This window comes from Nomascus leucogenys, chromosome 18 (assembly GCF_006542625.1).
Source record: "Nomascus leucogenys isolate Asia chromosome 18, Asia_NLE_v1, whole genome shotgun sequence".
NCBI lineage: Eukaryota > Metazoa > Chordata > Mammalia > Primates > Hylobatidae > Nomascus > Nomascus leucogenys.
Genome location: NC_044398.1, coordinates 40,540,952 through 40,568,104, shown reverse-complemented (window position 1 = coordinate 40,568,104; position 27,153 = coordinate 40,540,952). Strand labels below are relative to the sequence as shown.

The 27,153-nt window shown below is 56.5% G+C and overlaps 1 protein-coding gene across 5 annotated transcripts in view; it reads left to right on the top strand.

The window, feature by feature from the left end:
- The window catches only part of RASGEF1A (RasGEF domain family member 1A), a 70,315-nt gene that overhangs the window by 28,002 nt on the left and 15,160 nt on the right, over nt 1-27,153 (top strand). The window contains exon 1 of one of the 5 annotated variants that reach the window (XM_030798463.1): nt 1,374-1,448. The exons of 1 other annotated variant lie outside the window; for it this stretch is intronic. Coding sequence is in view for 1 of the 4 variants with exons in the window: in XM_030798461.1 (XP_030654321.1) it covers nt 7,064-7,081 (18 nt within the window). In the remaining 3 variants the exon portion in view is untranslated. Of the gene's footprint in view, nt 1-1,373; nt 1,449-6,306; nt 6,574-6,983; nt 7,082-12,037; nt 12,465-27,153 lie in introns of those variants that run through there. 3 more of the 5 variants (XM_030798466.1, XM_030798461.1, XM_030798464.1) reach the window with 3 other exon arrangements.

Below are 27,153 nucleotides of genomic sequence, written 5' to 3'. Positions count from 1 at the left end.
CTGAGACCCCCTCTCAAGGCCACACTCGCCCTGAGATCCTCTATAAGGCTAGGCTGGTCATGAGACCCCCAACAAGTCCAGGCTGGTCACAAGATTCCCTGCAAGGTTAGCCTGGTCCCAAGACCCTCTATAAGGCCAGGCTGGTCCTGAGATACCCTACAATGTTAGACTGGTCCTGAGACTCCCCACAAGACCAGGCTGGTCCTAAGACCCCCTACAAGGCCAGCCTGGTCTTAAGACCTTCACAAGGTTAGGCTGGCCCTGAGACCCTCCCACAAGGCCCAGCTGGCCCCGAGACCCCCCTATGGTCCTAAGCATCCCCCCCTTGTCCCCCACACACCAGGGGATCTCAGCTGTGAGCTCTCAGGCAGGGTCTCTTCTGAGTCTCCCTTCTTCAGGAGGCTGTGAAGGGCTCCGAGGGAGGGGCGAGCCCTGAGTGGGCCACTGCTGTCTTTGCTCCAGGGAGGTGCTTGGGGATACCTGCTGTCCACTTCTCTCCTTTTCCTGCCAGTGACCCCGGCTTCTCCCTGACGCTTAAGCTCACACTCTTTATTACCTTTAACATTATTTTTGCAGATTTCACAGGTGCCAAGTGATGACTCAAGGCTTTAACTTGCAAGCTTTTTGTCACCATGAAGTAGTTTGCTCCTGGCTGGGCCTGCCCTATTTCCATGTGCTGTCCCTCTTCTCTCTTTCTCATTGGGGTGTCAGGGGTATTATCTGTGTCTCACTTTGTGCAGGTCTCTGCTCAGGTGGTGGGGTGGGTATCCAGAGCCTTGTGACGGGAGGGGTCCCTGTTGGTCATCACCTGCTTCATCTCGGGGAAGTGACTTTCCGGGCCCTGTCTTCACCCTCACCCATCCTGCCTGTGTGGCTGCAGCCTCCTTGTTGGGTCCCATTGTGCTGGGCATGATGCTGTGTCCCTACCCCATGCCTTGTGTCCCCCCGATCCCTGGATGCATTCTCCACTGTCTCCTGTGCATGTGGCAGGCTGGCACTCAGTGTGGTGGGCTCCCTTCCCCTGGACCAGAGGCCCTGCATCCCAAGCCGAGCTCTAACTGGTGCCGCCTCCCTGAGCACTGAGTCCCACACACCCATGGGGGCAGGAAGGATCTCTGAGGATGGCACCTGGGCACTGCCTTTTTAGCAAGCTCCTGGGCAGTGTGGTCAGGTTTGAAAGCCCCATTTGGAGGAAGCCTCCCAGCCTGGCATTCCTGCCTTTCCCACCCTGCTGCGTTGCTGAAACCCTGGATGCTGTGAGTGTGGCTGAGGAGAGGTGGCAAAGGCGCATGGACACAGGACCCCAGGAAGAGCCTCAGGAAAGACTCGTGGATCCCAGGAGGCAGAAGAGGATGTGGAAGGGCTAAATCCACCATGGTACCTTGATATGCTTCTCAAAGGTGCCCATTTGTGAGGGTGGAGGCTCTGACTCAGACGACTGGGGAGAGGTATGCCTGACGCTGTGGCCGGTGGGCTCCTGCCCAGGTATGCCGGTGCCTGGAAGCATGCCGCCTTGCGCATCAGAAAGCTTAGCTGACTCCCATTCACCCCCTCCTTCACGCCTTCTGCCTAAAGCCATGAGTGATTCAGTGCATGGAACATTATTCTCCAAAAGGAAGCACTAATGGTATGGCCTGAGGGAAATTCTGGAAGGCTTAGGGGTTCCCCACTGACCCAAGGGACAGGGTTGGCTGCCAGACAACCTTCCCTGGAGCCTGTGGGTGTGCTTGGGTGTGGGTTTGATTGGGGCCATCAGTGGCCTCTGCCCAGGGGTGCTGACCAGCCTCGGAGGAGCCTGGAGGGGCCTCTCTGCAGACCGTGGCTGTGTGTGCAGGAGGCTTGAGTCTGGCAGACAGCGCGAGCCCTCAGACCCTGTGGAGGCAGGGGCTGTCTGAAGAGCCTCTGGAGCTCACTGAGGGCTTGGTTCATTTTGCTTCGTGTTTTGCCAGCACCCTTGTGAATTGGCACCTCAGGCCCCACTTCATGCCCTGGAGGAGATAGAGAGGTGTGCGCCATCACCTTCAGGGTTTGGACCCGAAACTCTTGGACCGTGTGGTGTGGCCCGGTAATGAGGTGGCACCGGCAGGGCAGGGTGGGGGGCCAGGGCCTTTCTGTCCCTTGACCCTCCTCCTGGAACCCAAGGCCCTGTGGGCTGAGCCTCATGAGGGCCTCTGTAGCACCGGCGTGGTCCTCATCAGCCTCCTGTGGGGCACTGGGCTCCTGCCTCTCTGTTCTGCAAGGTCTGTCACCTGCCTCAGGCCACCTTCCATCCTCCAAAACCAGTGGATGCCTCTCACTCGCCATTGCTTGATCCTGTAGGCTGTGCCTTTTAGAAGAGGGAGCAGGGTTTGCCCCAACTCTGCCTTTGTTCTTGGGGGAATGAGTGGAGGGAGGCTCAGGCCCTTTCCTCCACGTCCCTTCTTCCCTCAGGTGTGGCCACAGCAGACCTAGATAGGCCCTGAGGTGCCGACAGCTTCTGCCTGTCCTGCCCAGATGTTCTCTCTTATTTTTCTCTCCTTCAGTTTTCTTCATGTGATTGAAGTGTAACACACACAGAAACATGCCTGAGCCAGAGCCACAGTGTACACTTGATTTTTCATGGGGTGACTCCGCGGGGACGCCCAGATCCAGCCCATTCCAGCCCCTGCCCCAGGGCAGCACCCTGGACCTCTGGGGGTGAGGGTGCCCTCCCCGGCCCTGAGCTGGCTCTGCATGGGGCCAGCCGTAGATGCTCTTTGTGCCTGGTATCCTTGACTCCCTGCCCTTGCCTGTGGTTGTCTGGGTGGGTTATCCTTGGCCTGGAGCATTCCATTGAGTGACACATGCCGCAGCTCGGTGGAAACCCAGTCCCCTGTGGGGGATGCTTGGGTCATTTTCAGTTTGAAGCCCTTGTGAGTAGGGCTGCCGCAGACACTCCTGTGTGTGTCCTTTGGTGTGAGTCTCTAGTGTTTCTGTCCGGCCTCCATCCAGGATGGAATTTCTGGGCCTGGTGTGGTCGGTGTTCATAGGCATAATCGGGCTGTTTTCCTGCCTGGCTGCACCAGCTGACCCTGCCTCGCCACCAGCAGCTGAGAATTTGGGTTGTGCCATCTTGTCAGCACGTGGCATTTTCTGCCTTTTGATGGTAGCCTTGCTGCCAGATGTGCAGGGTGCCACACCACAGTTTAGTGCCTTCCCCAGATGAGTCATGGAGCTGGGTGCTCTCTTAGGCCTATCACCCCTTGGATAGCCTTCTTTCAGTGAAATATGTCTTCAAGTCTTTTGCCCATTTGTAAAAAATTGAGTCTTCTGACTTTTTTGATTTACATGAGTTCTTTATATATTTTGGATATGAGTCCTGCGCTGGATATATACAACCATATCCTTATCCACACTTGTGTCTCTGTATCTGCCTACACAGACACACACACACACACGTGCACACACACAGGTTCTGAGTGCCTCTGTGCACAGACCTGTTACAGTCACTGGGATGTAGCAGTCAGCAAAACAAAGATCCTGCCCTCATGGAGCTCACATTCTCAGGAGAGCAGACGAATGAACCAGGAGGTGGAAAGGCTCTGCTGGACCCAGTAACATTGAGGAAAACCGTTCCATGGCAGGAAAATGCTGGGGCAGAGGGTGGCATTGCAGCTGTGTTAGTGAGAAGGTGGCCTGTTGTGGTGGGGGGCCACAGACACTGCAGAGCACATTCCACGCAGGGGGAGGGTGGGCAGGGCCTGTCGAGGCTGAGCAGGGAGCACTGAGGTCCCTGATGGGGCTATTCGTTAGGACTCTGCCTTCATTGAGATTGAGGTGGGAGTCACGGAGCTTCTGACTCAGGTTCTAAGAGATCCCCTCTGGCTGCTGTGTGGCGACAGCAAGGGTGGACCCTGAAAGGGAGCCTTTGCGAGTGTAGTAGTCTGTTCTCACACTGCTATAAAGAAAGGCCTTGGCCAGGCATGGTGGCTCATGCCTGTAATCCCAGCACTTTGGGAAGCCGAGGTGGGCAGATCACTTGGGTCAGGAGTTTGAGACCAGCCTGGCCAACATGGTGAAATGCCGTCTCTACTAAAAATACAAAAATTAGCCGGGCATGGTGGCGTATGCCTGTAATCCCAGCTGCTTGGGAGGCCGAGGCAAGAGAATCGCTTAAACCCAGAAGGTGGAGGTTGCAGTGAGCTGAGATCATGTCACTGCACTCCAGCCTGGGTGATAGAGGGAGACTCCATCTCCAAAAAAAAAAAAAAAAAAAAAAAAGCCGGAGACTGGGTAATTTATAAAGAAAAGAGGTTTAATTGGATCAGGGCTCTGCAAGCTGTACAGGAATCGTGGCAGCATTTGCTTCTGGGAAGGCCTCAGGGAGCTTTCACTCATAGTGGAAGGCAGAGTTGGAGCAGGTGTCTCACATGGCAGGAGCAAGAGAGAGAAGGGGGAGGTGGCCCACACTTTGAAACAGGCAGATCCCTCCAGAACTCACTCACTCACTAACAGAACAGCACCGAGGGGATGGTGCTAACCCATTCATGAGAACTCCACCCCCATGATCCAGTCGCCTCCCATCAGGCCCCACCTCCAACACTGGGGATTACAATTGAACATGAGATTTGGGTGGGGACACAAACCCAAATCATATCAGTGGGAGTCCAGCCTCTTTTCCTGTGACCCTCAACCCAGAATCTTGACAGCTTGCCTGCTCTAGGCTCCACCATCCTCAGAGCAGCCTCTGTTGCTCTGGTCAGAGGCAGCCTTGTTCCAGGCCTTGTGCCCTGCCCCTAGAGGAGGCGTCTGGAGAAAGTGCCTCTTCCTGTGTGTCTGGTCTCCCCGAAGTCCCGGCAGATGGCCACTGGCCCCACCACACCTGGCTTCTTCTCTACTTTCTGAAGTGGCAGTGGGATTCTGCCTTGGAGCCTGCCGGCCCTCCCTGCAGGACAGCCTCAGCCCCAGCTGCAGGGATGCAAGCAAGACGCCTGGCAGGGCTCAGCCCCAGCATAGCAACCTCCTCACGTCCTCAGGCACCAGGAAGGATGTGGGTCAGGTCACACATGAATGCTGAGGCCACACTGGTGGGTAAAGGAGACAGCACCATCTGTGTCAGCAAGGGCCCCATTCCTCCTGGGGAAGCATCTGCCTTATCAAGGTCCTTGGGTAACACTGGTGCAATCTGGGATGAGCGTGATAGGAAGTGACCCTGTGACTGCATAAGAAGGTTTGTAGGGCTGCCCACCCATCCACCACCTCTTCTAGAGTGTCACATTCAGGGAGGCAGAGGGGATGCTGGCTCTGGGTTCAGGAGGCAGCAGGGCCAACTGCTCACATGGACTTCCTGAGACAACACTGGGGCCACCCCGGGGCCCAGATGTTCTGCAGGGCCACGGTACAGGGCTGAGGAAGGCAGGGGCAGGTGCCTGGAAGGCTTCCCCAGAGGCAAGACACCAGGTTTCACCTTCTTGGTGCTCTCCATGAAGCCACCTGAAGGGACAGGGTGGCCCTGCAGGCCCAGACCATCCTGATGCCACCTGTCCGCCTGCCAAGGTTACCATGAGCTTCGCATCTTCTGGCTGGCCTGAAACAAGATGCAGAAGCAAAAGTTGGGGAGGACACTGTGAAAGCTGGAGGGCCACTGTGCCATTTCTGCCTGTTTGCCTCATACTCCCTGCACTGCCCACCCACAGGCGGTGCGTACCACGCAGTAATGTATAGTGCATGCTCTGAGCAGTGGGAAGCGGTTCCAGACCAGGCCAACACTCACTGGTAGAGAAGAGCGGGTGAGAGGGCAGCACTCCAGGAGAAGGACTCCTGTCTCCAGGCCCTTGAGCTGGCTTGAGGGAAGCCAGTGAATGAACCCAGCACAGCCCCTACTTTCCCAAGACAGAGACAACTGCCCATCGAGCCAGCCTAGTAGGTACTCTTGCTTCTAGTAAGTGAGCAGGCAAATAAGCTGGGAGGCAGAGGGCCTCTGGCAAGGCCTGGGCGAGAGCCATGGGGGTGGAGGTGGGGTGAGGGTATGGGCGTCCTGGGGCGGCCAGATGTTGTCAGGGTCACGATTGTCCATCAGCCCGTGGCTTGTGAGCTCTCCGGGGTTGTCAGAGCCTCTCTGTGAGGTTCAAGCTGAGCATACCCTGCTCCTCCCTAGCGGCTGCCCTGCCGTCCAGCTGGGACTCCCCAGAGCCAAGGGGTCTCTCACCCAGCTCAGGTGCTGGGTGCTCCAATCCAGACCTCCGGAGAGGGTGCTCTTCGGCTCAGCGCATCTTTCCCGTCCACATCCTCTGAGGGAGTGGGGTCCACCACAGGAATGCGCGGAGGGGTAGACCCATCACCTGACAGATTCCTTCTGAGGCTGGGGCTCTAGGGGCGGGAGGAGCGTCACTATGCCATGTGCCCGGCCCACCCCTTGTTGCGGCTCAGATCAGTCCTCCCACAAAAGCAGCTGCCGTGTCCCCCGCGTTCCAAGGAAATGGAAGGACAGGGAGTTCTGTGCGACTCCCGTCTCAGGCCAGAGCTGTGTGGAGTGAGCACCCCGTCAGCGGAGGCATTCAAGCCGAACGCTGGCGGAGCACCTGCTGTAGTTCCGTAGTCGACGTCTACGATCAGGTGAGGCCGGGGCGGGGTAAGAGGCGTCCCCTCCCCGTGCCGAGCCCCAACCCACGCTGCGCCCCCTCGCCGGCCCCGCGCGCCATCACCGACCCCCCGGCACGGCCGATCCCGGACGCCCCGTCCAGCCTCACACCACGGCACCTACGGCGTCCCCACACCTAGCGCCAGGCGCGCGCCCGGCCCAGGCAGCGCCTCCTGACAGCGCTCCAGGCCGCTCCGGGTCCCTGCCCCACCTCCGCGCCATGCTCCTAGCCTCGGCCCCGCCCCGCGTTCCTGGCCGGCCTAGCGGTCCCTCGGCCCCGCCCGGACCCCACGGTCCCCAGCCCAGCCCCTCGGTTCCCTGCTTCCTGGGTCTCACCCCTCCAGCGGAGGCGTCCAGCGGCAGGGACCGGCGCTGGAGTGGGCGCTTGCTCGGCTCGCGGGCAGAGGAGCCGCCGCTCGCTGGACGCCGGACCGGGCAGGACGGCGCGGGGAGCCAGTGGCCAGAATGTTCCTGGAGCTCCAGGTAGGGCTGCGGCGGGCACAGGCGCGGAGCCGCGGGGCAGGGTTTCTTGCGCTGTCAGGCTCGGGAGGGGTGCGACGATCCCCTGCATCCCGACCCGCGCGGGAGGGTGCCCGCCCTGAGGACCCGCGCGCCGCCCTCTGTGCGTCCCCGCTGGAGCACCTACTGCCCCGTGGGCGGCGACCAGCCTGCCTCTGCTCCTGCCCTGCCCTTCGCGGTGCGGCCCGCGGACGCCGAGAGCACAGCGACTCCTGCGAGCCTGGAAGGGGTGGGGACGGGCGTGTAGGAGCCCGGACGACTTGAGGGGCGCAGAACCACCTGTTGCTCTGAGGAGGATGTGCCGGGCGAGGGGTGGTCCGCGTTGTATGGTCTGTGTGAGGTGCCGGCGGGGGAGGGCTGCGGAAGCGCGGGCATGCTTATTCACGGTACATGGGAGGGAGCGCGGCCGTGCCTGTGCCTTGTGAGCCCCACGCGCGCCTGTGCGTTTAGGGAGAATGGAGCCCAGCGTGGGGCTTCGAGGAGTGTGCGCTCCAGGGCGAGGGCGCTGTAGGGTGCAGGCGGAGAACTGGTCCTGGAGAGGACCTGAGCGTGGAGCACTGGCATTTCCCGCACTGTTTATGGAGACCCACACCCAGAGGCGCAAGGCGGTGTGATTCGGCTGCAGCAGACCCCCGGGTTCTGAGCGCCCACAGCGTAGAGCTGAGCCTCGGCCAGCCCTGGCCACGTGAAAGATGCAGGACTCATCTGTCCCTTCCTTCCTTCACTTACTCAGCATGCGTTTATTGGGCCCCTGCTGTGTGCAGGCACTGCCGTTCGGTAGGGAACCAAACACCACAGCAAGGAGGGTGTTGTCCTCACGGTGCCCACACAGCAGAGAAACAAGCACAATGGGTAGGTAAAATGGGTGGAGTGCCACCTGGTGCTGAGGGCTAGAGAAAAAGCAATGTAGGAGAGCTAGCAGGGCCTGTGAGTTCATCGGTGAAGGTAGTTCAGGTCATTCTGCAGTGACAGAGCAGCCCCGAAGTCCCTCTGCTCACAACAACACGGTGCAGTTTCCACTCACTGGTGTCAGCCCTGGTCCAGGCCAGCCTCATTCGGGGACCCAGGCTGACAGGGTCACATGGTAGGGGAGTGGGGAGGGCCCTGCACTGGCATTTAAATGCCCCAGCCCAGTACTCCAGTCACTGCTGTGAGACAGGTGGACCCCACGGCCCCACCCAGTTTCATTCGGACCTCCAATGACAGTCCTGCACCCCCAGCAACCAGGGGTCTGACACACTTGGTGCCCAGCGTGCTGACCACCAGTGAAGAGGGGGGCTGTCTGTGCCTTAGGTACGGTGGCCAGAGGAGACGTGTGCACAGGACCTGCTGAAGGAGGGGAGGGAGGGAGCTATGTGGGGGGCATACCAGGAAAAGGCCAGGGCAGAGCTTTGAAGTGGAAGCTGCCTGCATGTTGGGGCCAGATTGGAGACTGGGGCATCAGGAGCAGAGCCCATGAGGAGGTGGGACAGTGAGGCCAGCGAGGTGGTGTGGCTAGGGGAGCCAGCGGGGGTGACTGGGCTGCAGTGGGAGGTGGTGGAGCAGGGTGTGCTCCCCGTGGGGCTGTCATGGCACCGCTGGCTGCTGCTGGGAGGGGTGAAGCTAGCAGAGTGCCACTTCAGTGGTCTGGGGACAGATGAGAATCCCAGCCTTGGGAGATGGCAGAGGAGGAAGAGGAGGGAAGGACTGATTCTCGGGGTATTCTGAAAGCAACACCTGGAGGCCCTGCTGGTGGGTAGGCTGTTTTCATTGAGATGGGAAAGGGTCAGGCTGGCGCAGGAAGGAGGGTGTTGCCCTTAGAGGGGGGCAAGATGGCAGGTGCAGCAGGTGGGAGCAGGGACAATTCAACACCTCCCACCCCAGAGGTGTTGCCTGGCAGGGGCGTGGGCAGTCTAGAGTCCAGGGAGAGGTCTAGGCTGCATGTGCTCATGCAGAGCCTGGCTTGCTCCACCCTGCAGGCTCCTTGCTGCCCTGCCTCCTGGCCACACAGCCCACACCTGCACCTGCTGGCTCAGGAGAGTACAGCCCTGGGCCCCAGCCTTCCCAGGCCCAAAGCCCATCTTGCTGGGCCTGCTAGCTTGAGCCACCTTCTTTCAGCTTCCCCAGGAGAGGTGGGATGAGGACTCTAGCCCTCAGCGGGGCACAGGCCAGGGGAAGGACAGCAGAGCCATGGCCTCTCATGTTAGCCCACCACCTCTGTGCGTTGGGGGTCCAGGCCTGGCCAGGATGCAGAGGGCACTGGGGACAGCACAACCCAGGGTCACATACTCACAGACACATGGGCCGCAGCAGTGCCGTCTGTGGGGGGCAGGCAGTCAGGAAGGGCTGCCTGGGGGAGAGAGTCTCACACTGGCTTTGGTGGGATGCATGAGGATTGACTTAGTGCAGGGGAAGCTGCCTGCATCCCCCACACCTTTGGGCTCTTGGGCCTTGCCCTCCGGGGAACTGCTGGTGAGTGACCAGAGGAAGGAGACCAAACTGTCATGTCAACCTCCCTTTTCCCCCTTAACCCACTGGAAAACCCCTGGTTATCCTTGGAAGCTGATCTCAGAATCACCTCCTCCACGAAGCCCTCCCTGACTACTCCCTACAGAGTTAGTTCCCCACCTCTGTGCCTCCACGACACCCAGCACAGGCCCGGAATCCCGAAGAGATCATGCCATGCCATGGAGTTGCGTCTGTCTTCCCACAGACACTAAGGTCCACGGGCTGTTCTGTTCTGACTGTGTGGCATAGGCCACAAGGGCCTCAAGGGATGCTGACTTGACTGAACAAGTTCTGGAAGGAAGGAGGAAGGAAGAAAGGGAGGAACAAAGATGAGGGCGGGAAGTGGCCTGTACAGCCTCTCTACTTCTTGTTTTACACCTGAGGAAACTGAGGTCCAGAGGGGCTGTCTTGCCTGAGGTCAGCCAGGAGGTCAGGGGTCAGAGCTGGCTCCTGGGTCATGAGGGCTCCACTATGTGGGTTCTGGGCTGCCTGGGTCCCTGTGGGTCCCAGGACAGGGGGAGTTCAGAGGCAGCTGGGACACGAGGAGATGAGGAGTGGGGGCTCCTGAGGGAACCCGGGGACAGTCAGGTGGGAGCCTATGAATGGCGTGGATCTCGGAGGAGGATGGCAGCCAAGACCCCCCCAACTTCTCTGTTTCTTTTTTTCTTTTCTTTTCTTTTTTTGAGACAGAGTTTCGCTCCTGTTGCCCAGGCTGGAGTGCAATGGCACGATCTCACCGCAACCTCCACCTCTCAGGTTCAAGCAATTCTCCTGCCTCAGCCTCCTGAGTAGCTGGGATTACAGGCATGTGCCACCACACCTGGCTAATTTTGTATTTTTAGTAGAGATGGGGTTTCTCTATGTTGGTCAGGCTGGTCTCGAACTCCTGACCTCAGATGATCTGCCCGCTTCGGCCTCCCAAAGGGCTGGGATTACAGGCATGAGACACTGAACCTGGCCCCCTGTTCCTTCTTCTGGCCCCTGCTGCTGGCTGGGCCCTGGCCCTGCGGCCCCTGGCACCACTGGCCAAGTGGAGTTTTGTTGGCAAAGCTGGTGTCTTGTGGTCTCAGCCTCGGGGAATAACCCCGCCCCCGCCCCATCACCGCCCACACCCGCCTTCCGGGCCGGGACCCAGCCCCTGGCATTTCCCAAATGTCACTGTGCCTGCCACTAGCCGCCCTTGCTCGGCCTTGGGCGGGTAAGTGTGCGTCAGAGCGCCGCCCTCCTCTCCCTCTCGCTCCCCGTGGGTGAGGAGGCTCAGCCTTCAACTCTGGCCCCAACCTGAGTATGACTTCCCTGGGGGCCTCCCTGGGGCAACATAAGATGACATTTTAAGATGTCCTTAAAACAGGGACTGGCATGTTCCTAGAGTGCCCAGCCTGAGGGGGCAGTGGTGTGGTGTTTTGGGTGGGTGACCAGGAAAAGTGGCTTCAGGGTAGCTGAGCTGGTTGGCAGAGCAGGCCCACTGTGGACATCATGTTCCTGGGGGTTGGTGGTGGAGCTTCGAGAGCTGAGAGATCCGTGGACACACACACCCACACACAGATACCCACACACAGAGACACACGTAGGTCCACACACACAGACACAGACACACAGACACACAGAGACATGCAGAGACACAGACACAGAGACACACGCAGGCACACAGACACAGACACACAAACACACAGACACATACAGAGAGACACAGAGACACATGCAGGCACACACACAGACACACACACAGACACATGCAGAGACAGACACACAGACACATGCAGAGACACAGAGACACATGCAGGCACACACACAGACACACACACAGACACATGCAGAGACAGACACACAGACACATGCAGAGACACAGACACATGCAGAGACACAGACGTAGAGAGAGACACACAGACACATGCAGAGACACAGACACACAGACACACACAAAAACACAGACACACAGAAACACACAGACACAGAGACCCCCCCACACAGACATGCACACACACAGAGACACATGCAGGCACACGCACACACACAGACACAGAGACACACAGACACAGAGACACAAAGACACACACACACACACACACATACAGAGACACAGACACACATAGACACACGCAGGCACACACACAGAAACAGAGACACACTAACACAGAGAAACACACACAGACACATGCAGAGACACACAGACACACCTCCCCCTACTGCCACTGGTGTGAGCATCTCCATACCAGCTCCACACAGACTTATGTGCAGACACATATGCCCAGGGGAGGTAGATAGGTAAGCTATTGATTTTTTAAAAGTTTATGTTAGGTAATTGATTATTGATACCTTACTAGTTTGAACAGATTTTTTAGTTTGGCTTCCTGGAAAATCCAAGAAATTAATTATATTACTTACACATAAGGAACAGGCAACTTCTTTATTTCTAATGTATCTTTAGTTTTCTTATCTTATTATGTTTTGTAAAAGGTGCAAGGTAACATTAAATAATAGCAGTTGTCCTTGGCTTGATCTTCATTTTAATGAGGAGGCTTCTCATGTTTTACTAAGTCTGAAATCGGCCCTATATTTCCAATAGTTATTCGTCATCAAGGACAGTATGCTGGAATCCTACATTAATTGCCAAGAGTGCACACCAGGAATGGACATTCAGTTTCATCAAAGGCTTTCCTATATCTAGCAAAATCATCAAATGCCTTTCCTCCTTGGACCTATTAATGTGTTGACTTATTAACTCTTCTGAGCTAAATCATCCTCTTGTTCCTGGAATAAAGCCCACCGGGTCAGGCTCTATTGTGCTTACAAATGCTGCTGAGTTCATTTTACTGATGTGTTGCTATGTTGCTGAGGGTATTTTTCACTATTTTCAGAGGTAAGAATTTATGCATACTTTTCTACTAGGAGACATATTTATCACATTTATAAATCATGTTATTTTAGCTTTATAAAATGAATAGGAAGGCTTTTCAATATGAATTGTGTAGTTGAAATAGTTTATATATCATGTAAAATTATCTTATCCGCAAAGGCTTGAAATAATTCATTTTAGAAACTATTTCAGCCAGGGCTTGCTTTTATTTTTTCCAGAGGCTTAGTTGGCTGTCAACGTAATTTGTACTATGGTTATTGGTCTTTTTGGGTTCTAAATATTTTTAGTCTATTTTTGGTTACTTATATTTTCTAGATAATATAAGTAACCATTCAAAGTTATTGCAGATCATTTACCACAGATTTAGGTAGTTGTTTGTTTTAAACTTTCTTCTACATATCTGGAGTTAGATTCCCTTTTTTCATGCCCAATGTATTTTTCATGTCCTTCCTTTCTTCCTTCTTCTCTCCCTCCCTTTCTTTTTTTAAATACATTTTTATAATTTTTTTAAAGAAATAGAGACAGGTTCTCACGAGAGCCCCTCAAAGTGCTGGGGTTACAGGCATGATCCAGGGCGCCGGGCCCTCCCTCCCTTTCTTCTTTCCTTTTGTTGATTAGAACTGCAAGAGGGTTATCCCTGAAATCTGTGTTTTCAAATAATCAGCTCTTGAAGTTTATAAGGAGTTCTACTCTATTCTTTGATTAAGTCATCTAATTTGCCTTTTAGCAATTTCTTCTTCCAGTTTGTTTTGCTGTTTTGTTGAGAAGCTCTTTTTTAAGCTTTTTGAATCAAGTGCTTAGTGTTTACTTCAATACGTTATTGAAGTCTATGAACTTTTCTGTGAGTACAGCTTTGGCCATATCAAATTCGATACAGAGTTTTCCTATAAAAGTTATTTTTCTGACATCTGTAATTGGAGTTTGAATCTTTAACACAGGCGTGATTTAGGGAACTTTTTAATGAAGTGGGTATTTTTTTTATCAGTTATATATTAATATCCAACTATAGTACATTGTGCTTATATCATTCTCTCACCTGCACACTTCTGTTTGGGGACTTTATTGGCTTTCATTGGTGGTATAACATATGACCATGTGGTGGAGACTCTGGACAGTAGAACGTGCCTTTCTGTTTCTAGACACAGTTTTTCACATATCTTGGTCCCCCGTCCAGAGAGCATGCACTGCAATATTTTCATCCCTTGGGCATCTACCACTTGCTGGGCAATTTCTGGTTGTGAATCCAGCATGAAGAGGTGCTCACTGTATTTCCTGGGCATAGCTTTGTGTTCTTGGGAGTTTACCTCTAATAGGGTTAGAAAAGAAAACCATAAAGTGTTTTTCTTACTCTCCACTCTCAGCCATTCAGCACAACATTCTGACACCAGATTCTCTAACATTAAGACAGCAGCTGGGTGCCCTGTAATTCAATTTGGACAATATTGGAGGCAGAGTCAGATCTCACAGGTTGAAAGCTTGGTCCCACAAGGCTGTCCCCCTCCCTCGACTTCAGATGCCATTTGCAAGTCTCAGGTTGTGGCCTGTGCTTCTGACCCACCCAGCAAATCAGCACTTCTGGGACTCCCTTCTCAGATTCAATTAATTTGCTAGAGCAGCTCCCATAATTCAGGGAAGCACTTGCTTCCATTTACCCACTTACTATACAGGTTTTTACAGTGGTCACAGATGAACAGTCAGAGGAAGGGATGCTCAGGGCAAGGCATGTGGGAAGGGGCGTGGAGCTTCCCTGTCCTCCCAGGCACTGCACTGCAGGGCCCTCCACCTGCTTGCCTACCCAGAAGCTCTGAAGCCGCTCCTTTTGGGATTTTGTGGAGGCCTCATTACATGGGCGTGACTGACTGAATCATTGGCCATTGGTGATGGACCCAACCTTCAGCCTCTCTCTCGTCCCTAGAGCTGGGGGTGGGAGTGAAAGTCCCCACCCTCTCATCACATGGTTGGTTACCCTGACAACCAGCCCCCAGCCAGGCTGTCCAGGAGTCCATCAGCACACAGAAGACACTTACCACTTTGGAGATTCCGAGAGTGTTAGGAGGGTGTCCTGGGAAAAAAGACAGTGTCATGCACCACATAGTGGTCCCCTGAGATTCATAATATGATATTGTCACTGTGCTTTTTCTATGTTTAGCTGTAGAAATCCTTACCGTTGTGTTACAGTTACCTCCAGTATATTCAGTGCGGTCACATACTGTGCAGGTTGGGAGCCCGGGAGCAATAGGCTGTACCACGGAGCCTGGGTGTGTAGTGGGCTCTGCCATCCTGGTCTGTGTAAGTCACTCTGTGGGGTTTGCACAACGACAAAATCACCTAAGATGCATTTCTCAGGAGGTATCCCCGTCGCAAATGGATGCATGACTGTATGTGCCTGGGCCACATGGACAGGAAGGGCCAACTTGCAGGCAGGAGGCCTGGGCTGCTTCCAGCTGTGCCCTGTCCTCAGCCCCACACCTGTATCTCATCTGGGAAGTGGAGAGCAGGGCCTCAGAGGCCCCCAGAAGGTGTCACAGGGCCCAGCAGGTGGGAGGCCCTCTGCCCTCGCCACTCATTGGTGGTGAGGCTTGTGGGCAGTTTTGCGGGGGCTGGAATCCAGCACGGGCCCCTTGGACCCCAGCCTGATTTCCCCCACCCCACCTCGCTGCCCTGTGCTTGTAGCCTAGCCTGCAAATGCAGCAGGGGCAGCTCCTCTTGGGTCAGGCCCTGTCCATCCCACAGGCCTGGCTGGCTTCGCCTGCTGTCACCTCACACCATTCTCCCTCCCCGGAGCCCTGTGCTGGTTGCCCTGGGTGGCACATCAGACAGGGTTCCAATCCCAGCTCCACCAGTTTCCCAGACTGGCGCTGGTGACTGAGGCCCTTTGGGCCTCTGTTCCTTCATCTGGAGAAGGGGGAGCAGCAGGAGAGCCACCCTGGGGAGGTGTGGAGGCGGCTGTGTCTGGCTTAGGTTCGAATCAGCGTAGTGGCGCTAACTGATGTGGCGAGGTTTCAGGATGACTCAGCAGCCAATTAAATGCTTACAAATTCACGGCTTATTGGGACATTTTCACACACCAACAATCATGCAAATATATTTCACACACCCAGGCAGTCATAAGGAGGCGGGAGCGAACCACAGTGTCGGGGGACGGGGAGACCAGCTGCTGACTGTGCAAGGTCAGAGTTCCTTCAGAGCAGAGGGAGCGCAGACCCCCGGGTGGAGGGATGGGCCCGTACTCCCAAGTGGAGGGATGGATCACTCCTCTTCTCCCAGCAGGGCGTCTGGTGGCCTCCAATGGAAAAGAGGCCTTGGAGTTCTCGAGGGCAGTGCTTCTGCAGGTGTCTGGGTCGTGAGCAGCTTCTTTGTATTTATGGCCCTCCGCAGGAGTGTCCCTGGCCATCATCTTCAGCTGCCTTTTGGCATCACTTTCTTGTTGGATCTCAGGGATGCCTGGCCACAGCAGATATCATCTGATCATTGCAGTCCACCACACCTATGCTTATCACTCTGAGGGCTCAGCAACTTCACTCTAAGCTGAGTTACTTGTCATAAGTACTCCCTTTTTTTTTTTTTTTTTTTTTAAGACAGAGTCTTGTTCTGTCGCCCAGGCTGGAGTGCAGTGGCATGATCTCAGCTCACTGCAACCTCCACCTCCCAGGTTCAAGCAATTCTCATGCCTCAGCCTCTGGAATAGCTGAGATTACAGGTGTGCACCACCATGCCTGGCTAATTTTTTGTACTTTTAATAGAAATGGGGTTTCACCATGTTGGTCAGGCTGGTCTTGAACTCCTGACCTCAAGTGATCTGCCTGCCTCGGCCTCCCATCGTGTTGAAATTACAGGAGTGAGCCACCACACCCGGTGAGATAGGGTCTTGCTCTGTTGCCCAGGCTCTGTCACCCAGGGGTGCAGTGGTATGATCTTGGCACACTGCATCCTTTACCTCCTGGTATCAAGCAATCCCCCTACCTCAGCCTCCTGAGTAGCTGGGACTACAGGTGCATGCCGCTGCCCCTGGCTAATTTTTTTGTAGAGACAGGGATCTCCCTATGTTGCCCAGGCTGGTTTTGAACTCCTGGGCTCAAGCGATCCTCCCACCTCGGCTTCCTAAAGTGCCAGGATTACAGGTGTAAGCCACTGTGCCTGGCCATTTATTTTGAGACCCTAAGGACCACAACACATTATTACACATTCCTGTGCACTGGTACTCTTGGGGCTGGCCAGTGTCTAACCACCCGTTACCAGCCCCCAGGGCCAGGGGACAGACGCACAGCATGTGGCAGAAGAGCTGCCTGTGTCCACGGCATGGGGGTGGCAGTCAGGACGTGTGTCTGGGTGCTGTTTCCCAGAGGCTGCCAGACTGAGCATGCCCATGGCTCTGTGACCCAGCAGGGAGCTGGGTGCCCCCTTCCCCTACCCCCATGACTGGCCCAGAGAGAGCTCCCTGCTCCCACAGCCATCTGCCAGGAGGATGACAATTCAAGTGAGGGAAATGGATTTTTATTTGTTTTGAAACACAAAGGAAAAATCTTTGCTCAGCCTAATTAGTTATTTAAACGTAAAAGAACCATGTGGCTTTTATTCCATATCCTAGCACCTTAGGTGGCTGTGGAGGCTGCGGGTCACCTGGGACAGGTCTGTGTGTGGCCTGCGCAACTGGCCATCCCTTCCCGCCTCTGGAGGCCCTCAGCCCTGACCCTGCCTGCTCGCTGTCCCTCTCTCTTGGTCATGGGCTGCTGCTTCAGGGCTGACTCCAGGGCTGGCTGGATGTGGGCAGTGTGCCCGGGTGGGCCCGGGCAGGACAGGTTGCTGGTGCTTTCCTACTGGAGCCAGCAGCGCCCTGGCCACTGCCCAGAACTGATGAGCAGCAGGACACCCTGCTCTGCCCTGCCATCATCAGTGGACAACCCATCTAGGACAGGGACACCAGAGGGGTGATTTCACTTGGGGTGGAATCTGCACACTGCTTCCCAGCCCCCTCCTCCGTGGCACCCTGAGGGTCTCCCTGGAAAAGACAGAACTGGCCACCAAGGTTGCCTGGGTTTGCACATGACCCCATCCAAGCCTGTGCCCAGCTCTGTCCCTGGGAGGCCCAGGGCTGCCCACCCATCTACAGGAGGCTCTTGTTACCCCTGCAGAATCTGATGGTGTTGGCCAAAGAGGGAGCGAGGCCAAGGGGAGTGGGGAGCAGGGCCCCCCAGGCGGCTGGAGTGGGAGGCCAGGCTGCCAGCGCCTGCCGGGAAAGGGCAGGGATTCTCTGAAGTCCCACCTGCTGCATCCGTGGGCCTCTTGAGTCTCAAGAATGGAATGGTTCTTGGTGGACAATGACGTTCTGTGCCCTGAGCAGGCCCAGAAGAAGCTGACTGGACAGAAAGGGAAAAGGGAGAGGCAGAAACCCAGACTAGGCAGAATCTGAGGAGTGTGAAGAGGAGACGACCAGATTCCTTCAGTCAATTCAAATTGTATTGGGTAATAGAAGGGAATTCAGAAGGAAAAAATGAATCATGTGTCTGTAACAAAGCTTTAATTATCCGCGTCGCGCCTGTGGCCAGGCCTCTGGAGCGGGCGCCCTGCGAGGCGCTGTTGCGCTGGTTCCCATGGCAGCCGCCTCCTTGTTGGAGTCCGGCCTGAGGCCCTTGGCCAGGCCCTGAGACTGCCCTGGCCAGCCTGGAAGGTTCACAAAGGTAAATCCGGCCCTTCTTCGCAGCACCTGAAGTTTGGCTTATGTGAAACAGTGTGGCCCCTGCCCTCTGATGCCTGCTTGGCCCGGAGGATGGAGAGGCAGGGGCTGCAGGGAGCTCCCTGCCCTGCTGCAGGAATGGGGCCAGCATGTGCTCCCAAGGACTATGCTGCTGCAGAGGCCACAAGGGTTGAGAGAGAGGAGGGTGAGGACTGGAGAGGCTGACCTGCAGGGGAGTGTCACCCCCAACGCCCCCCATCCCTAGACCAGAGCCATCTCTGAGTCCCCCATGCCTGGGACAGGACAGTGCAACCAGGTCAACGGGTCCACCTACCTAGAAGCAGGAGGCAGCTTCTCCTCACTTGTTGCTGTCTGCAGCAGGTGCACTGGCTGTCCCTTGCATGGGAGGTGAGAAGGACCCAGAAGTGGGATGAGGGAGGGGGCAGCACCAGCTCCCAAGAGCTGTGTGTCTAGGGAGGCAGCTGGGAAACCTATAGGACCGCTAGTGCTCTGCAGTGCCGATGCCATCAGAACCCACCAGGCATTGAGCCTGTCCTGAGCTTTGTGGCTTCACTTAGTGCTCACGGTCGCCTGGGAAGCAGGTGCTGGAGGTGGCATCTCACAGAGGAGGGTGCCGGCTCTCAGCTGAGGTGGGGCCCACTCCCTTCCCACTGGATGCCCAGCGCATGCCTAGATCCAGCCTGGGCCTGCAGTCGGCCCCTGCCCATCTGCTGTGCATGGCCTCAGCAGATGGGACAAGGGCTCCCTGGAGTTAAGGGAGACACGTTTCAGCTCAGTCAGGACAGTCTGAGAGCTGGGATTTGGGGATGCGGAGGACATCTGAGTGCTGGCTGGGTGGTTACGGGAGAACCCTTCCTGCCCTGGGTCAGGGAGTAGGAGGTGGATGCAGCCCGGTTGTGGGAAGGGGCTCTGATGTGGCCCACCTGCTGTTGAGGGCAGGCCTGGGGCCAACCTGGGCAGAGTCAGGGTTTGGCTTCTAGAGTCCTGGCTCTAGTCCCTCTAGCAGGCACTAGAATCTCAGAAATGGTGGAGACTAAGCCCCAGACTCTCCCAGGCAGGTGTCACTCGCCTGCGCATTGTAGATAGGTGATGTCCAGAGGGGCTGGGCAATGGCTGGTCACCCAGCCTCTTCCACAGAGCTGGGAGGGCCTAGGTGCATTGGGGATGGAGGCGCTGAGGTGGGTCGTCCAGCGCCTGGGACTGTAGCACCAGCTTGGAGAGAGCACTGTAGCCCTGGCTTGGGAAGAGGGAGCATGAGTGAGGGACACATGTCACCAGGACAGGGGTGTTAGAGAAGTGGGAGCCAAAGGGGGATGGAAGGACTGGGGACTGCCTGGGGCAGGCACCCCTCCTCTCAGCTCCATACCGGTCTCCCAGCCCCATGCTGGAGTGGTGCCCTCAGGGTCGGGTCCCAGCAGGCTCCGCCAGCTGAGGGTGCAGTGGCCCCATTGTCTCTGCGGGCCATTGGCTCCCCTCGCTTGTGCTCCCCTGCCAGTGAGTGACATCCAGGAGGTGAGGGTGGCCCCTACCTCATTTCTCCCCCTCCACGATGCCTCTCAGTGCAGGTGGGATCCCAGAGGCCTCTTTTTACTGGTCTGAGAACGCAGCTCTGGACTGGCAGGGTCAGAGGATGGGGAAGGGTGTGTAAGATGGGAAGGGTGAGCGGCAAAGGAGGCACAGCTGCCTCCACCATCTGACTGGTCCTGATGGAGCTCGGGAGGGAGATGGAGTGAAGTCTGTCCTTGCTGCATGCTGGGTGGAAGGGAGGAGGCCCCTAACCTCCTTCCCCCTCCTCTGCCACCCCATGCAGGTTCTTATCCCATCAGGAGCAGTGCCCCTCCTTCTTTCCTCCCCGAGGGTGACTGAGTCTTCAAGCTAAGTGGGCACACTCAGCCCTCTACCCTCCCTGAGGCAGGCAGTTTCTTCCCTGTGACGTGGCCCACTCCCACATCCCGACGGCCTTCTCTGGGTGGGGCAGCCCCTGGGCAGGCTACCCAGCACTGTCTACTATCAAGGAGGAGGTCAAAATCCTCACTAAGGCAAAGGGCCCACTGAAGGTTTAGCAAAAGATGTGCATTTGCATGGGGAATCTTGTAACCGTGGTGTCTGCCTCCCATACGCTCAAACAAGCACTTCACTTACAAATTGCACCGGACTCCCTGCTGGGTAAGGTGAGGACCCCCACAAGATGGTCCCCCATGGGAACCAGGAATCACCTGCTGCATCCTGGGGGAGCCTCCTGGGGAGGGGAGCCTCATTCCCGATGTCCTGGTGGGAGGAGCCCACACCCTCGAAGAGTGGGGCAGGCGGCCCACCCACCGTAGGCATAGACCCTGAGTACCGATGGCAATGGCGGTGGTGGTGGGATGTGCCCGGGGTGCTGGTGGCTCCAGCGCCCCCGCTCCTGGCAGGGTGGGGACTAGGCCAGGTTGGGGGGCAGCCTGGCACTGCTGGGGACCCTGACTCTGGCACATCACAGGTCCAGGTTTAGCAGGGCCGACACACACATCATCAGTCAGTGCATGTTTTGGAGTAAGTGAGGCAGCCAGGAGGTGCCCCAGGGAGGGTTTGCCAAGAACTAATGGGCCAAAAGCTTCCAGGCTTTGGCGCCAGCCCTTCTGTCCACTCCGCTTGTCCTTTCCCAGAAGCTCCTTCCAGTCGGCTGAGGCCTCACCTCCGCAGGGAGGCCAACCTCACCGCCCAGGCAGAGGTTACTGCTTTCCCACTCACATTCATGACCTTCTGTCTCCTCTGTCGGAGCACTGATTCTCTCCTAACCCATAATATCATGTTGCCATCTGTGGCCATTGTGCGTGGCACCACACAGGCTCTGTGGGGTGCTCTCTGGGGCCAGAGAGCCCTGTTTTTTTCCCCTGGTGTATCTCCAGTATCTAGGCAGGGATCATTACCACTTGTGAATGAATGAATGGGCAAAGAATAGGGCTCCGGGAACACCCACCTCCTTTCCCACCCCAGTGCCGGTAATTTCAGAGAACTGGCCGGTTATCCCTTGAAGGGCGAAGGGCCCATTCTGTCGGGTCCGTGGCATGCATCCAGCCCAGCCCAGGTAGGTGCGCAGGTCTCTCCCCTCCTGAGGCCCACCAGGGTCATGGCACAGGGCTGCCCCCAGCTCCCTCCAGGAGCACGCTCTCCCCGCCAGCCAAGAGAGGCGAGACAAGCGAGATGTGTAATTTTCAGCTGCTAATTGTGATGCCCTGCAGCTTGCTGAGCTAAAAATAGTCTCCGTTTTTGTTGAGTAGGTTAAAAAATAGAAGCCCACGTGCTGCCTCAGAAAGAAGCCCCCCTGCCAAGGCTGGCAGAGGTAGGGGGCTGGCTCGAGCCCCTCCTCCACCTCCTGGCAGATCCCTGGGACTCATGCATGATGGGCCCTGAGAGCTGTTTTTGTCCCAGTTTTCCAGGAAGCTGGGTTTCTTAATTTGAGGTCCACAGATGAGCTTCTGGGAGCTCGTCGGTCCCCAGAATCAGCTGCAGAAGGTTGTGGGAATTGTGTGCTTGTCCACATATCCAGGCCAGGGCTTCAGCCTGCACTTGATGCTCAGGGGGCCATGCCCCTGCCAGGTGCTCTCAGGGGCAATGCTGAGGTCCGAGGAACAGCAGGGCAGACCTGGCCAGACCTGCACATTACGGCCTCTTGTGTCCTGTGAGCTGAGCCTGAGAGTCCTCATCTGAGAAACAGGCCTCTCCGGGCTGTCTCCCTGGGTGAGGGAGAATTGCATTGAGATGAGTCATGGAATGGCCAGCACACAGCTCACTCTAACTCCTAATGATGCACACTTAAAGCAAAGCAAGGTTAGTCAAGTGAAGGCTAATCCCTGCTTTGGAAGTTTCCAGAACTGCAGACTGCAGGATCCAGAAGGGGTCCTAGAATTCCGACAGTGTGCTAGGAGCCTGCCGTATACTGCTTCTCCCTTTGGAGTTGAACGAGGCCTGACCCTGTTCCTGTCCGGCTGTGCAGGAGACTCTGTCCCCTCCTGGCCTGTTGTCCCCACTCTCTGCTGTGGTGGGGCTGGCGGTGTTGGAGGATGGCCAGTTACCCCATGGGGCCACCTTCTGATGCTCCTCCCATAGCCCCTTTTGGGGAGCTGGACAGATGTGCTCTGTGCACACACCTACGAAGGGGGGCGGGGTGGGTGAATGCTCATTGACCCCTGCGTCCCCCTTCCCTGGGGATCTTTTATGAGGCCACAGTGGTGTCAGGCCTCCCGTGGCTCTGTTGGGTCTCCTCATCGCTGGGCATCCTCAGTGCAGGACACAGGAAGAACACTCAGGAGTGGAAAGGGACCCAGCTGCTGCCCCGGCCTGGACACATGAGTGGGTGCACGGGAAGACGACACGCACAGCAGGCCCTGGCTGCAGTGAGGCCACAGGTTTGGGCTCGGAGCCGCTGGGCCTCCATTGTAGCTGCAGCTCTCAGGGACTCCTGGGCAGGGTGCAAGGTCTCAGAGTCCATGGCTGGAGTTTGAGTGGAGGGAAAGACTGTGCACCAGCTCAGGAAAGGTGTACACACTGTGTGGCTGCCCCTCCAGAGGAGCGCATACAGCTTTTGCACACGAGGCCAGAGGCAGATGGCCTCTCTCTGTGTGCTGCCTGGGGGACGGGCATGGGTCACATTAGAAAGCTGGGTAGCAGGCTGGGTGCAGTGGCTAAACCCTGTAATCTCAGCACTTTGAGAGGTTGAGGCGGGCAGATCACTTGAGGCTGGCCAAGAGTTGGAGACCAGCCTGGCCAACATCGTGAAACTCCGTCTCTACTAAAAATACAAACATTAGCTGGGCATGGTGGTGTACACCTGTAATCCCAGCTACTTGGGAGGCTGAGGCAGGAGAATCACTTAAACCTGTGAGGCAGGGGTTGCAGTGAGCCAAGATCGTGCCACTGCACTCCAGCCTGGGCCACAGAGCAAGACTCTGTCTCAAAACAAAAAACAACAAAAAACTCTCCAACGTCCTTGAAGAGGCTGCAAAAAGGAATGCCATTCATACTCTTTCGCAAAAACATCCCTCTTTTCCTCTGTCTCCCAGGATCTCTCACAGCACTGGGGCTGCATAGGGTCCCTCCTCTTACTTTCTTAAAAGGCTGGAAAGTTTCTCAGATCCTGGCTGCCCTCTCCCCTCTTCTCACTCTGGACCCTCAGTCTAGCTGCTTCCATTCTTGCTCTCTATGCTTTTTTCCTCTCCTCAAACTATTCTTTTCTTTTATTCATATGTAGTATTTTACATATTTATGGGGTACATGTATTTTTTACATGCATGGGGTATGTGATGATCAAGGCAGGGTATTTGGGGTATCCATCATCTTGAGCATTTATCATTTCTATGTGTTGGGAACATTTCAAGTCTTCTATCTCTTTTGAAGTATACAATACATTGCTGCAAACTATAGCCACCTGAGTCTGTTATGGAACATTAGAAGTTATTTCTTCTATCTAAATGTGAGTCTGTACTGGTTGCCCAAGCTATCTTTGTTTCCCGCTCCTGCCCTCTGGTAGCCATTATTCTACTGTCTACCTCCATGAAAGCAAGGTTTTCAGCTCCCACCTGAGTGGGAACATGCAGCGTTGGTCTTTCTGTGCCTGGCTTGCTCCACTTAACATAGTGACCTCCACTCTCAGTGCTGCGTGATTGGCACAGTGTATTCCTTGGTGCGAAGGGGTGTGTGCACCTGTGTGTGCATGTGTGCACCTGTGTGAACCTGTGTGTGTGAGTGTTGCGGGGGGAGCTGTGAATATTCAGAAGCTAAAGTTTTAGGCTGTGTCCCCTAAAAGTGCCTCTCCCCTGAGTTGTATTGAGGCCGAGCTCCAGAACGTACCCACTGGAAAAGATCCCGGAGATCCAGGGCTGTGTTCCCACAGGCCCTCACCCGGGCTGAGCAGAGCCCCAAGAGCAGCGTTCACTTGCACTGAAGCACGCCCTGCGTGTGAGCGCTCGTGCTGGGCTGGAAGCCACACTCCATGTGTCTCCCTGCCACCCCTGCACTCCCCACAGCCACCATGAGGTTCAGGTGCCAGTGCCACTAAGGCTCACACAGACGGAGGAACTGCCCCAGGCCAACCACTGATGGGAGGCCTGGCCCACATGTGGATGCAGGCTCCTGGCCTCTCCCCTCCTGGCACTTTGGCGCCATCAGCATGTGGCTGTTCTAGAGTCAGAGGGGGTTGAGAAACCAGATGACAGCCCCTCCTCTACCCTACTCACTCTATGGGGCGGGGTGAAGGTCTCAGAGCCCATCTTACACCTGAGATCAGAGCTCACAGAAATGTTGGCTGTGCTCGCTTTATTGGGAAGCACAGTCCTGGGCAGCGGGAGGCTGGGAGCGAGTGGAGAGATGCCGGGATGTGTTGCAACAACAGCTGGCGTCCCAGGCATCTCTGGGGAGGCTCTGTGAAACCTGTGCGTCTCAAAACAGTGCCTCTGGGGTGAGGATTCCTACAGGGTGTTAACCTGCCCCAGCCCCAACCTCTCCCAGGGCTGGCAGTGTGGTGTGTGCCCATGGCCCTAAGGGCCTAGGTCAGAGGCCACAGGTCTGAAGCAGTGGCACCCAGCACTGAGCCACTGGGCACCATTGAGGCAAGGCCTAGATGTGTGTGGCACAGAACCACATATCTGGTTCCGCTCCAGGCACACAACAGCACTAGCTTCCGTCTCTCCCTTTAACCTCACTGCAACCCTTCAGGGAGGTGGGACAAGACATTCCACACCCAGTATCCAGCCGAGGAAGCAGGCTCAGGGTCACCCAGAGGCTTCCCGTGGGTGTGGGGACAGAGCCTGTTCTCTGGCATGCGGTCCCAGGCGCAGGATCTGCAACTGCAGGAAAGGACTCAGGTGTGCGGGGGTGCGGACAAGGGCATGAAAGACTGGGGGTATAGCTGTGGGGGGCCTCTCAGGATGGTATCACCTGCGGCAGACCAAGGAGTGACAGCAGCAGGACCCCACGAGTCACTTCATCCTCTGGGGGACAGCAGCACATGTGCCACGTGGGGCACCTTGGGCCAAGCCTGAAAAGGCTGGGACAGCCACAATGAGGCAGAGTAGTGGAGGCCTGGGGAGAGCCCCGTGCCTTGTTGTCTGCCGCCTCCCCTCTGGCCTGCTGCAGCGCATCCTGGCAGGCAGGTGGCAAGGGGCCTCTAGGTTCAGCCTCTCCCAGGCAGCCTCCACTCCAGACCTCCTATAGTGCCGCTGAGGCTGTGCAGGGCAGGGGTGTGACCCTCAAGGCCCAGCCAGGAATACTTGGGCTCAGATACAGGGAGGACCCCCTTCTCGAATGGTGCCCCCAGAGGGCCAAGTAAAGCCAGGTATGGAAACCGGCTCTCTCCTGAGATGGAAGAGGGCACCCCTCTCACCAGCAGGCTGGGCCCCTGGGACTGCCCTTGTGTCCACCGGCCCTGTGTGGGAGGTGAGAAGGGAGTGAGGTGCGTCCCCCAGGAGACAGTGAGTCACTCTTCTCCGCCTCGGTGTAAGCACGTTTCTTCTGCATTGATTAGCTCTATAATTAGGAGGCGCTTTCCTTCTTGCCTGAACAGAGGAGGGGCTGCAAGGAGCCAGAGGAGCTGCTGGGTGCAAGCCTTTCCCCCACTCCCTGCGAGGGGCTGCTGCTCTTCCAGGCCAGTCCCAGCTGGACCTGGGGTGGAGGTGAGGGTTCCCACAGACACTGGTCTGGCACACTGGCTGGCCCCAGCCCTGTCTGTGTCTACATCCCAGGCGGGAGGAGGGTGCTTCCTGAGCCCTTCACAGCGTCTGCTGCCTTGAGATGGGTCTGGTGCAGCCAGGAGCAGCTGAGGCAGGAGAGAGGCTCCCCGTGCTTCCTGGAAGTCTGTGGAAGATGCCAGTGCCTCTCCTGCCCCTGATGCCCTCATGCCCTTGTCCGCACCCCCACACACCTGAGTCCTTTCCTGCAGTTGCAGATCCTGGGCCTGGGACTGCACGCCAGAGAACAGGCTGTGTCCCCACACCCATGGGAAGCCTCTGGGTGGCCCTGAGCCTGCTTCCTCTTCTGGACACTGGGTATGGAATGTCTTGTCCCGCCTCCCTGAAGGGTTGCAGTGAGGTTGAAGGGAGAGATGGAAGCTAGTGCGGTTGTGTGCCTGGAGCGGAACCAGATATGTGGTTCTGTGCCACACACATCTAAATCAGAGTTGTTGGGGCGGGGGTCAGGCACGGTGTCTTAGAAAAATCCCCACGTGGTGCTGGTGTGCATGTACTACAGCTGAGGGCCTGCCCTGGTTTGTTTATTGATTGATTGAGGCAGGGTCTGGCTCCATTGCCCAGGCTGGAGTGCAGTGGCGTGATCATGGCTCACTGCAGCCTCAACCTCCTGGGCTCAAGTGATCCTCCTGCCTCAGCTCCCCAAGTAGCTGGAACCACAGGCATGTGCCACCACACCTGGCTAATTTTTTTTGAATGTTAGTAGAGACAGAGGTCTCTATGTTACCCAGGCTTGTCTCCAACTCCTGAGTTCAAGCGATCCATCCACCTCGGCCTCCCAAAGTGCTGGGATTACAGGCATGAGCCTCCGTACCCTGCTCTGAGTTAGCCAGTGCAGCTTACCTGGAGGCTGAGGCTCTCACACAGGTGGACTTCCCAGGCCTTCCATTCACCTGCACATGATTTACCTGGTGTCTTGCTCAGCAGCAGATGTGACCCAGCAGGCCTGGCCTGGAACTTGAGATCTGCACTTTGACAATCGACAGGTCATGCTGTAGCTGCAGGTCCAGCGGCAACACTTGGAACTGAGAGGCTGTAGGGGAAGGGTCTAGAACTCCAGTGTGCAGCTGAGCTACCTGAAAGGGGAGCGCTGGGCCCACTCCCACCAGTTTCCGGCTCAGGAGAAGGTACTGCTCCTGCTCTGGGGACCACACCTGGCCTTAGAGCATCCATGCAGGGTCTGGCTCTCTGGGGTCAGGGTGGCCTGCTCTGTCCAGGCCAGCCCCAGCTGGACTTGGGGTGGAGGTGATGGTTCCCACAACTGCTGGTTGAACAA